Here is a 13,522-nt window from a genome sequence, read left to right on the forward strand (position 1 = left end):
CTCAATTGTTTTAGTTCACAATTATTTCATATTAGATTTTTACATAAACATAAGAGTTGTTAATCAATTTAGAAAACACGGGTTATCTCAGAATATTAATTTAACCTTTTCTAGGGTTCTCTCTTTCTTTTTTTTACTTATTGGGAGCTGAAACCTTTGCGACTTAAAAATTGCATTCTACTACGATGCAACATCAATTTAAATTTCACATTCATCCAAAATGACTGAACATTCTATCATAAAGGTCAGTGCATTCTCATGGCACTGAATTGATTTGCAAGTAGAGCGAGAAAGCTACCTGAGCCTCCTGAGGTATCTGTTGAGCATCAATATTGTCTGCCAAGTATGCCCTAAGGTGGCGGTCGGTGTTGGCCAGCGACTCCTGGATGGACTTGAGTGTCTTGTCATTCTCCCGGGCCCACTGGAGGCTCTTGGCCAGTTCCTTCTGCCTGAGTGATGCCTATAAAAAAAAATAACTGTTACCTATCAAATGTTACCTATATATTTATTTTACATGACACATTTATCACAGTCAAACGTACATTTTTCTCAAATAATAAATTTGGTTTCTCCAAATACACCTACCCTTTGTGCAAAAAAAAACAGTGTACTGTACTGCAAAAAGCTAAAAAGTGGAATTTCCTGAACTTGCAAGCATTGATATTCGGAAAGTGTGTATTGTTTGACCACTAGATGTCGCTGTATGGTGTAGTACAATCAAAAAACGGTGCTCAAAGTAAAATTACGGAGACTCAAACTGAGTCTAGCCTTTTTGCCTAGCCTTTTTAAGTTTTTTGGGGTACTTGTAGCATTAAGATGGAGGACAATTATGTCCGCTCCCTCAGGGGAGGCTCATGTTATGTAAAATACATTCTCATTTATCGACTGACGAGTATTTTAAAAGATTCATGTTTATATTACAGTTCATTTAGTTTTGCCCATTAATTATATCCAAATTGTTCAAATTGATCAAATAACTTTTTTTTGTTCTACTGGGTCACTAAATAATACACACTGTGCTTTTAAGGGAGACTCTTTCACAGTCAACTATGAGCATTGAATGAATTAATATTACTTTTGATGCAATGGTGATGGCGTTTCTTATCAAATGTAAATCATTTTGGTGGGGATGCATTCTGCACTGGACTTACAGTGTGTTCAAAAACCCTACAGCCAGTCAGACCTTTCAAACATTGAAATAAAAAGATCGGACTTATGAATTAATTTTCTTTTCATTATTTTAATTTTTTTTTATGATGTGTGATTACTTCTGAAAATTACATGTTTTCAAGATGAGCTTCACTTTATAAATGTTTAAAACTAGGCGGATGCCTCCTTTAAGACGAAAAAAGGATGCCGCATGTATGCCTGACCCACCACCTCAGGAATTCCCCCTTACCAATTAATTTGCGCCTTTTTTCAGAATGCCAAGTTGATGAAAATGGAGTTAGGTAACACATTGCTAGATATACCGTTCACTTCTGTAAGTTCCTTACTAATTGAGTCAGCTAAGAGTTGAGAGTGAGCGGAAATTAGTTTAATAGTTTAAGTTCTATGAATATACAAACACACGCATGCAAACAAAAAAAAACTATATGACAAAATAGTAATGATGCTATGACAAATTGTTTGGAATACAATGACCACCTAAAAAACGTATTCCGAGTATTCTGCTACAATAATGGATACACTTTTTCTACAAGCCAGTGTAAACATCCGAAGTTTTCACTATGTCAACACTGAGACTAAAATTCACACAACTTGTGAGTCAAAAAGCTTTTCAAAACAATAATTGCTACAAAAGACACCGACACGCTAATAAAGCCAACACCCACCACCGCCAGCATGCTCCCACGGCCGGCGTGCGCCCTGCTGCCACATGGACTTCGAGGCATCTCCCTCATTGCGTCTTGGCGCAGAGCCCCCGTGTCAACGGTAGCAAAAACAAGAATCACTTTCCTTTCCCGAGGCACGACTCAGGAGATTACTAGAGTCCGATCGCTTACATCATAAACCCGTTTAAAGTCACGCGCACTCTGGGCAGTCAAACTGTATGCATGCTAATCCCATACAGACTGATCTTGACTAAGTACAGCCTTTGGCCTCCACATACTTCCTATCACTCACACATTTCTTCAAGCAGGGGGATTTTGAAATCTAATAAATTAAATGAGAAGTTGAGCGATATGAAATATTGAGACAAACAACGATAACAAGATTCCCCCTTGGCGGTCTGCTGCTTCATGTTTTCTCTAAATTCAACACTCTCGGTTAAGCAAGCCATGAGTTGCATATTTTGTTGCATAAACACCAACAAATATTTTGGGATTCAGAAGCATGCCAGTCATGTAAACACCACCACTGGTACATGTGGGCCATTCAGAGTACGGACGGGCTGGATTATCTATTGTGTGGACTTTAATTTGGGACCTCGTAATAATGAGATTAGAGTATATACTTATCTTACTGCGTCAGCTTTTACTCAGGAACTGGGCAAGCAATTTTATTTGACACTTTCACTGCTTGGTTCTTTCTAGGAATCAGCAAAGTGGGGAAAAAAATAACACTGCTGCCATGCAATGATTTGAATCCACTTTTTTGGGATCCAACTTATAAATTTATATCCATTTAAATGTCTTTGTTGTCGTACAGCATAAATGTTTTGCATTTACAAATGCACCAGGTTGTGAAATGTTCGCGGGTAACTGGCAGCTTTTGTTGCAACAAAGGCCTCAGTTTGCCACTATTTTTTAGAGAGAAGAAACAATACCAAGATTGTGATTTCAATATATCAAAAATGCCAATACTGCCTGCACCGGGTCACATTGATATATTCATATGAATATGTTATAACCACTTATGTTTAAGATACATGCTTATAACCAGATAAAGGAGGATGTAACACAACAAACGCTGAAGTCATCTACAATGTGTCCATAGAAGATGGGCGCCGCCAGGCTGTACTTGCCCAAGACACACCACAGGAAATGGTGGCCCTACACCTCAAGTGGTTAAGGGCTGCAACCAACCAACCCTACAAGTAGTATGAAAGTGTCTCAATATTAAGTGTTATTGTACTACTTATTTTGGTTGTTTATGTGCCTTTGTTACTGTTGCAATATATGTACTATTTGAAATTAAATGGACATTCTGTTTTATCTAGTGCCTCCAAGTGGTAAAAAAAACTTAATTCAATAAAAAAATATGATTTGACAAAAAGATTAAAATAAACAAACTATGATATAAAAGTCATTGTTCTTTTTTCTCTTTTTTTAAAGACCCGTAGATCCGAACAATTTAACTAATTTTACATAACATGAGTCCCACCTACAGGGAACTGACATGATTGTCTGCCATCTTGCTACTACAAGTACTCTACTCCCCAAAAACAAAAACATTGTGAAGGGCTAGGCAAAAAAAGGGAATAAAAATGGTGCGGTTTAGTCAATTTGAGTCTCTGTAGTTTGTATTCTTCCTTGTGCTTGTAGCACCTGTTTTCAATTGCACTACAAAAACATGGCCAAACATTACATAGTGTCCTTTTTATGTTTTAGTTGGTATTTTGTGTCAGAAATGATGACTACTTTTGAGTTGAGTCTTAGTCTTGGAATTGGTCTAAAGGGAGAAAATGCAATTGGACATCCATTGTAACATATTCAACTTCAAACTAATGTTTGCAGATGAATGTTTGTAGGCGGACACAATTAGCAAAACATGTCAAATATAGTAAAAACGTAATAATAACCTAGGGGCGGGAAAAACAACAGGAAAAAGAAGATGTAGCTATGGCAACTAAGATACAACTCTTTGACTTCGTCACGGTCTTTAGATACCATTATTTACAGCACCGACAATCAAAAACAACATTCAGGATTCTACCTTTGGCGCTGAAGCAATCTCTTATGGTTAGGTTTTTCAAGGTTGTACAGAGTTTTTTTGAAAATGAAAACAACAACTGGAATTTGCTTCCGACCACCATTATAAAAAGTCCAAGTTCTGATTTTAAGTACGAGTAAAAAGGATTAGCTCAGTGGACAGCAACAACTGGACCGTGAGTCGTTTGGTACAGGCCCGCATAGAAATAAATAAAAGCTGCCTTATTTTTCTTGCTTAAACCATATATAAAGCGCATTTTTTGTTGTAAATGAGATTGTACAGTAGGATTACCGTATTTGCGAAATGATTGGATGCAACAGGAATCAAACCCGGATTGAAGCGGTGACAGTGGCAACTCATAATCATTAGACCATTAGGGATGTAGATAACATAGGAAATATCATATCTTATCTCATCATCTCTCATTGTAATTGTACATTTTATTTTGGTACAACAGACGTTGCCCTACTTACGAACGGATGATTGTTCGTAGGTTGAATTTGTTCGTAAGTTGCTTCAGTGCTATATTTCCTATGTTTAAGGTTTGTATAAGTATGGTTAAGGTCTTTAAAACTAAACTGTATTTTTTCTTACTAAAATCTAAACATTTCATAAAATAATATGCTCTATAAAGATAAATTAAGTTGAGTTTAACTTACTTTTGGAAGATGTGCTACAAGAGGAGCTCTTCCACGGTAAAAAGTGGCCAAAAAAAAAGCGTTCCGACCATTTTCTCAACCGCATCAAGCTTTCCTATTCCACTTTCATTTCAAAAGAAATGGTTCGCACGAGACATTAAACAACAAAAATTTAAAAGTTCTGAGCGTGCAGGAGATTCAGTGCACATAGAACTGTATGTTTACACACGAACTACGAAGTAAAAGCCGGATTTTTTTCTTCCGGTGGATGCTGGGTGACCTCACACAGCGCCACCACACGCAGTTAGCGCCGAAAAGAAGCACCAAAGTAATGTCCTGTACTCGGAAAAAGGTGCAAAATACAAAATCTAACTTACACTAATGTCCAGATATTTTTCGACATCCCGAAAAAAATGTATATATTTACCGTTTTACGTAAGTCGAATGGTCATAAATAGGGGAGCGTCTGTATTTTTTCGTAGTGCATTTTTGCCTAACATGCAAAAAGTCCCTGGTTCGAGAACGTGTGGAAACACATGTTGGCCTGGAGAGGGATGGGCACCACCAGACTGTACTTGCCCATGACACACCACAGGAAATGGTGCCCTTACGACCCTAATGGTCAAGGGATCCAACGTCAATAAATGATATTTTGATCATGGCCCCTCGTATTACAGTGAGTAAAAATAGTGTGATGATGAGATAATACCCATATACTCTTTCCTACGTCATCTACATTCCTAGTGGTCTAATGTACACAGTACATTTTGGCTTATTATCATTACCATTGTTGTTAATGTCATTATTAATAATGTTAACATTGGGCCGGGCCAAGAGAATACTGTCTGAAATTATACTGGTCAGTGTACAGAAAATATAGGGGACCACTGAATTAACTAATTTGCAAACAAGTGTGATCTATATTCTAATATTAATGGGGAATCGCATTTTAAGCTTAAAAGTCAGAGCAAAAAACACAATTTCTTTTAAAAATAATAAAAGGTGCACAAACAAAAAAACACATTAAAAATTTACACACAACCTTTTTGTCATTCAAAGACTCATGAACATTTATAGATTTCACTTGGAATTAAGGGGGAGGGCTGAATTCAATGATGAAATATGAGGCGTCTCAGCCCCCGGCTCTCATCTCCGATGAGTATGTTGACACATGCACACCCCAGACAATACAGTCAATTTCTGAAACACAATATTGTGACGAAAGCACACACAGCTTCAAATGGGTAGACAAACAAAGGAGAAGCTTATCAGGCTGCTAGGAGAACATTAATCTTGTGCTAATGTGAGCAACCAGGCGGGGTCTGGATGTCTTTAGATGTGTGTCTATGGGTTCAAAGTTGTGTCAGTGGGTGCACCAAACCAACATTCAGCTAATCAGACACCCGGCGAGGAAAAAATGCAAAGCAAGGCCCTGAATGGAGATGAAGATCTAGAACAGTGATCCCAAAACTATGGCCTACGCGTCCACAATTGGTCTGCCCCCCTGAACAATACCAGAGAGCATTTTTCACTAAGCCCTCCTCTTGTGAAAGGATGGCCACAAAAAATCATATACCGTACATTTGTTTGTTGCATCAAGGCTTCTCTACAGGGGATCGACCGATATGGGGTTCTCAGGTCATTAGTATTAAGAGGAGGCCGATAACCGATATTTGGGGCCGATTTTCATTTTTTATTCATTAGTATTGCATTACATTGTATAATATTAGTTGAATAATAATTGAGTGTGAGACATGGGGAAAGAGAGGCTATGGGGCAACAAATTTGTGTCCAAATTTCTGTAGTTAACTCACAGTATCTATTTCCCAGTAGGGTAAATAAACATATTTTTTGTTAAATCACTTATTTTTTTGTTTTCTTTTTTTATCAAAACTTCAGGGTTGATTTGAAATTAGTGAATAAATTAACAGCATATTCGTTCATTATGTTTGGTAGTGATGTTTTGAGATCCAAGTGTTTTAATTTGTGAGCATGTTATTAAAACGAATTTGTTTTATATTTCTAGGTGCAGTTGAAAATCTTGCTCCCAATTGGGAACAGACATTCTTGAATGAAAGGTGTAATATTGCAAAGTATTCCTTTATGGTCTAAATGTATGGATTATACTTGTTTAAAACCTGCCTGGCTTTTGCCTAATTGTTTTTTGCTTTCAATAAGATTATTACACTTTATATTTTAAAAAGTATGTTAACCAACCAAAGTTTGATAATAAAAGTGTTTGTTCTGTAGCTTTTTCACAGACTCACTTAAAACAATGATTGATATATTCTGGCATTGTCTACATGTACAATCTCTCTGGTATAGTCCAAACAATTTTATTGGAACCCCATTGAATGATAAAGGCTATTTTGGAGGGAAATGCTTTTTCATTTGTGACAAGTTTGTTCAATCAATTTATTTACAATATAGCAGTAAATAAATATTCAAATAAGCCGGGGACGAGCATAACGTCCTTCTCCACTACTCCCCCATCTGTTTCCCCTATTCCTGTTCATATTTGTCAATAGACCCGCCATGAATGTTTTTGGGATATGAGAGGAACTGCAAATGTGCTAACCATCCAGCAAGCCACCGAGCAATACGATCTTTTATTAAGTACCAAGTATCAATCATGCCTCACCCTCGCCATGAGCTCGTCCCATCTTGTGTTGAAGGCATCTAACTTTTGCTGAATTAGCTCGTCCAAAACGCCGCCGTCCATCAGAGTCTGGGCCAGCTCCCGAATTTGGTTTCTGTTGTCCTCCGGGTGTTGGAGGAGAACCTCAAGTCCCTGTCGATGTGGAAAAGTGAGGTTATGCACACACACAATCCCTAAAACTTTATTGGGCAGACTTTTATTAGTAAAATGACTGAATTTATAGTAACACAACAATGCAAAAATAAATTTTTATGTCAATCAAGGCTGGAGTTTGGGGGCTATAAGGGTCAAATTGTAATATTTTGAGCAAAAAAAGGGTGTTACCACCTCTTCTGAAACTTTTATAGTTGATGAATGAGGGCTCTTACTTCACAAAAACATATTTTTCCACGGGTAATTCCACAGTAGTTCCACGAGTGCAAGCGTATACAAGTTTAGTTATAATTTTGTCAAACCTTACAGTTTAATTGACCTTGTAATTGACCTCGGGGCTTAAATGACCTCAACCACATTTTTAGTAAAATGTAAACAATTAAAAAGTTCCCAAACAAACTTTCAAGAAAGGTAATTGGATTGTTTAAACATGGAGAAGCTTAAACGATTTATTGAATTGTTAATTGAAATTGAAATGTTAAATCATATTCCATTACTGTTCAATGTACTCAAAAAAAGTGAAAATAGACATTTCTTAATCAAATGTTTTTGTTCTTTTGGCAAATAATTTAGCCTATCAAAATATCTTTCATATTTTAACACTAAATTGGGATACTAATTGATGTGAAAGGACAATAATTAGTATCTTAAATGAACAAAAATCATTAAACAAAAGTTGAACAACGCAAAAAACATTTTTTTACAATAGATGATAAGTTTTCTCAGTTCAAGCAATGTTTTTTTAAATTTATTTTCAAATGAAAGAAAAACAAAAATAAACCAAAACAACGGATAATTAGACTCAGTGAAATGATTTGCTAGCTTGACACAATATTTTCACATTGTTAAATGCGTATTTAGCTTTAAATCAATATTCAACTACCGACAATGAGTCAAAAACGTATTGGTTGACATTCATTTTAAAAAATGTAATAATCTTGTCATGTTTTAAAATACATTTCAATATTAATTTCCTGTCACAATCCTGTCAGTTGCCCGTTGATCACCCTATCCTGCGCTCACTCCTTCAGCCCCAGCTGCCACTCGTTTCCTAATTATCCCTCTCCCTATTCAAGCGCTTCCTTTTCGGTCACTCTTGGTCAGTCCGTCAGCGAACCTCAGCACATGCAAGGCAAACATTTTTGACTCCTGCTATCGGTCCCCTGCCCGTGGCTTCCCGATCGTCCCTGGTTCCCTGACTTGCTTCCGATCCACGACTACGCTCCGTTCTCCCCTCCCGGCTACCTGACTGGTTCCGATCCACGACAGTGCTCCGTTCTTCTGTCCCGGCTACCCGACTTGTTCCAATCCATGACCTTGCTCTGTTCTCATGTCCCGACTACCCTACTTGCTTCGATCCACGATCACGCTCTGCTCTCCGGCCCCGGCTGTGCGCCTCGCCACCTGTCTCTGACCGTGGGGCCTTCCTGTTCCACCTGCCCAGCGAGCACCAGATCGCTGTTTTTTTCTCTCTCCCCGATTCCACTATCCATGAATAAAGTGTTGTGTGAAACGTTATACATTTGGGTCCACTGTTTGTTTTGGTCGTGACATTTCCAGCTTCATTCATTTGTGCATCAGTTTCTTCAATTTGATGCTTTGATACTGTCAATTTGATGTTTGATGGTGTCCCGCTAGGCCTATGCGGCGATATATTTCTGTGATATAAATTAGAGGTCAGCAAGCACATGGCCGAGATCTGCACCGGCAGTTAGTCGTTTCGTACCGGGCTGTACAGAAAGCAAAGAAACCCCAAAAATAGTTTTTACTTGTATCTTGTTTTTCCGGACACACATGCACTTTTTTCACCCAAATTAAAAACTCAAAGTTTGGGTGCATGTTATACCAAGGTTTTAAGGTATTTGAGAATTAATTGACCATGGTAACCTCAGTTGTTTCGCATTGAATGCACCGGGAATCAAACCCAGATCACAACGGCAAAAAGATGAAATCCTTGGCCCTATCACAATAAGATTGTAGGTGAAAAAGGAAAAGACATTTAATATTATCTCATCACCACAGTATTTTTACTCTTGTTGCCACATTATACAACGTTGTAATGGTGCATTATGAGTTTAGCCAAAACAATGAGGGAAAAATAGTGTGATGAGATGCAATCGAATGCCTTTTCAGATGTCATCTACATCCCAAATGGTCTGAAGATTACACAGTGGATTTCGGCTTGTTATTATAATTATTAACATTATTATTGTTATTATTACCAAGGATATTATTGGGCCGGGCCACGAGAAGATAGTCAGACATCAAACAGGTTTGTGGTACAGAAAATGTTGTCGACCATTGATCTAGATTGCCATTCATAGCAGGTGTAGATGAGTAATAACATGTATAAATCAATAAAACGCTTCTCCTTTAGCGAGTCACGCACAGTTTTGACATTACATGCACAGAAAACAAGACTGCAATGGTTGTGACTTCATTTGGGATGAGATAAATTGCCACAGCTGTATCGCACTTTGACAAGAACCCTTGTGGGATTCGGTTTCAGCTACTGTTTTTTTGCAAAAGCTATTTTTACTTTATTTGTTTTCTCGCTCCAGTAATCAAGACGATAAAATGTTTACTCATCTCCTACAAGATTAATTTTCCATCGTAATGTCACGGTCTGTAGCTTTTATCCTCGCATCGTTAGGCATGACTTTAAGGTAAGCTGTGCATAGTGAAGAAGTTAAGAGTGGCATTTTTGTGCACACTCACGTCTAGCGCCTCCTGTAGCTCCTCTACGTCTCCTTGAAGGTTCTCAGTTTCATCAAGTTTTTGCTCCAGCTGGTCCAGAAAGGCATTCTCCTGCTCCAGGTAAGACAGCAATTCGCACCAACATGCCCAAACCTCCTGCATCACACACATGGGACAGAATTGCTGTATATGTATTGATAGACTAAAGTGTTGCCCAGAAAAAAAATAGATGAGGATAATAGGGAGGCAATTAAAGCATCTTTTAATTTGCTTCTCAGCGGTAAACACTTAAATGTCTGACATTAAAAGCGTGTTCTTTTCTTCCTGCCCTGTATTCACAGTGGTCTCATCTAAGGGTTTGTTATTCACAACATACAATTCTTACACCATTTTTGTTTGCAGCAATTTTAGAAATGTTTTCAATCATTAACCCTCGCTGTATGGCGGTTTGCTTTACCCAGAATTTCATTTGCGCAGGTAGACCCAAATACAGGAATGGAGGCTGCATCAAACGGAGCTTCACCAGAACAGGGGACGGCCACAGAAACAGTGCCAGTAGCAGCCATGGCTCTTTTCGCTGCCGGGACAGGGGAACAGAAGCAGCTGAGAGACCTTCTCCTTGCCGTAAGGACAGGGTAATAGAACCAGGAGAGGGTCCTTGTCTTCTCCGCCAAAACAAGTTAACTGGAGCTGGAGAGGGACCGTCTCCTTGCCGCTGGTACGGGGTAACAGAAGCCGCCGAGGGACCTCCTCACCATCGGTAAAGCGTAACAAGTGGGCGAGGGACCTTCTCCTTGGAACAGTCTAAAAGAAGCGGCCGAGGGACTTCGATGGTCGGGTCATTGCCATTGTCATCTTAGGTGCCACATCCTTGTCTTTCCTCTGTCTTTCAGTATCATGTCAGGTTTGGTTTTGTAACTTTGTACTTCTTCCATCCTTTTTCAAGAAAATCTGCCTCTGTTCTGGCTTCCCTGCGTTTGGGTCCATCCAGAAAACGTGAAAGCATTGGGTTTTGCATTGTGATTGGTGAAACTGTTGTCCCGCCCCTTTTCTGCCTGTGTGGCAATAACGTTGGACCAAATTGAAGTTTTTGCCTAATGTTCCTGCTTTAACTGCACAAGTGCCAAAGTCAGTCAACCAATCATATATCAGATAACCAAACAGTAGTGCAATATATAAGCAAGATTATTTTTAAAATTATAATTTGACAATACAAAAGTTATTTGTAGTAAAAAAAAACCTGTAGAAAGTAAAATACCAAAATTTGTTGTTTGAATGTTCTCAAAATTTAAAAAGGAACATATCCCGAATCAATAGTGCAATATAGTAGCAAGATCATTTTAAAGTAAAAATTAGACAGTATAGAAGTTACTTGTAAAAAAAAAACTTTTATAAAGTATAGTACTTTGACTTTTGAAACAAATGCTTGAGCCTGTAATTCGGTTTGTTGTTTGGTTTTAATGTATAATAAAGTATTTGATAAATAAATTAATAAGTTTCTATTTTGCAGGTTTTGACTAACACGGGACCTTTTTGGAAAGAATGAGGGATTACTGTCCAACTTTTGTTGATCACTCTGAAAAATAATTATACCTCCAAAGTTTTGCATTTTCCATCCAGGCGGCTGCATAGGCGATGGTAGTTTTTCTTGAGCACGTCAAGCTCTGAAAGCAGGGCATCGTGGGCAATGGGCGGAGCCTTGGCGATGAAACTATTCACACTGTCAGTCAAGAGTTTGACCTTGAGCTCTTTAGAGTGAACCTCTTCTTGGGCTCTCTGGTGGAGAAGCAAAGTAATCGGCCAGGGATTAATATATTGTACCCATTAGAGGAAAGAGACAAGATAGGAAATGATGAACCATCAAAAACATCATAATCGACAAAGCCTTGAATGCCAGAGTGATGGAAACAGTATCGCCCACACATCCCTAAAGGAGGAATAGGATGAGAATGGAGCATGTAGAGGAGAAGAAATGAAGTCACAGGTTTCAAAAGTAGGGCCAGAATCCGACAGAGTTTTTTAACACTTTTATGTTAACCCCTTCAAGGACAAGGGGGTAGAACTAAAAACAACCCATCCATCCATCCATCCATTATCTGGACTTTTTATCCTCAGTAGTGTCACAGGGATGACGGAGCCCATCCCTGCTATCTTCGGGCAGTGGGCAGGGGACACCCTGAACCGGTCACCAGCCAGTCGCAGGTCACACACTCGCTCATTCACACCTAGGGACAATTTGGACCGGCCAATTAACCTGACATGCATGTTTTTGGAAAGTGGGAGGAAACCTACGCAAGCACGGGGAGAACATGCAAACTCCACACAGGAAAGTTTAATCTCACGACCTCAGAACTGTGCCGCACACGCGCTACCCACTGTGCTGCCGTGCATTTACATACAATTATTTTATTTTCACAGTCAATTTCCTTCTAAAAACATGAAAGATATATCTGGGAAAAGAACAGCAAATAAAGAAAATCGATCAGGGACAATTTGGACTGCTGAATTAACCTGACATGCATGTTTCTGGAATGTGGGAGAAAACCGGTGTGCCCGGAAAAAGCCACGCAAGCACGGAGACAGCATGCAAACCCCACACAGGAAGGCGAGTAGCTGGATTTGAACCCATGACCTCACAACGCTAGCCACTCATCCGTCGTGCTGCCTACTGAAAACAATATACATCAAAAAGACAGCACATTATGTCAAGTGAAACGATGCCCATGAAAAATTAATTATCCATTAAAAATAAAACACTGCATTCATTTAACTTGCCCGATTCTAATATACAAAGAAGCATTGCGAAAAAAAAAGTTCTTAGCTTTCTGATGAAAAGTTCAAGATGTAAATCTATTTTCAGGCCAAATTTCATTTCATTTCAAACTTAAAACATGTTGAGTATGGCCTAAAAAATATGCAAATTTTCTTTTGTTCCTGGCAAGCCCACCTGGGAAATCTTAACTAAACCATTCTCTGCAAGTTTTGTTTTAAAACTGGTTTTGTTACATGCTCTTTATCCTTTCTACCAAAACAGAATACGGTGCTAGATAAAAAGACATTTTTGCTTATAAAGACCAAAGAAAAAGTATCAAACATCCCTGTTAATACCAATAAATGATGGTTTCTCGTACAAAACACTTGGAAAATTAGAATAATAATAATAATAATGATAATAATAATAATAATAACAATAACAATAACAATAACAATAATAATAATAATAATAATAGTAATAGTAATAAATGTATATCTCTCTAAGCAGAAAGTAGACAAGAAAAAAAAATATAATAATAACACAAAGAAAGGTAACAAAAAAATGGCACAAGAGGGGAGTGGTTAGCAGTTATGCTTATTTGGTCCAACCCCCTAATCAGTCTTATATAATTAGTGGATGCAGTCACTTCATCGTAATCATTATCATCAGTATCACCTTTTTCTTTTTCTTTTCTTTTTTCCCCACTGTCATTATCATCATCATTGCTGAGAATATACAGTGGCT

At 38.2% G+C, this 13,522-nt stretch overlaps 1 protein-coding gene across 1 annotated transcript in view; it reads right to left on the minus strand.

Moving 5' to 3' along the window:
- Positions 1-13,522, minus strand: part of dmd (dystrophin) — a 244,093-nt gene that overhangs the window by 119,624 nt on the left and 110,947 nt on the right. Inside the window, exons 33-36 of the mRNA XM_088329820.1 lie at positions 11,617-11,799; positions 10,045-10,179; positions 7,156-7,305; positions 299-460 (exon numbers count right to left, since the gene is read on the minus strand). Coding sequence (XP_088185946.1) covers positions 299-460; positions 7,156-7,305; positions 10,045-10,179; positions 11,617-11,799 — 630 coding nt within the window. The remainder of the gene's footprint in view (positions 1-298; positions 461-7,155; positions 7,306-10,044; positions 10,180-11,616; positions 11,800-13,522) is intronic.

The sequence above is a fragment of the Urocampus carinirostris genome, chromosome 3, assembly GCF_059441175.1.
Source record: "Urocampus carinirostris isolate Australia breed hairy pipefish chromosome 3, RoL_Ucar_1.0, whole genome shotgun sequence".
NCBI lineage: Eukaryota > Metazoa > Chordata > Actinopteri > Syngnathiformes > Syngnathidae > Urocampus > Urocampus carinirostris.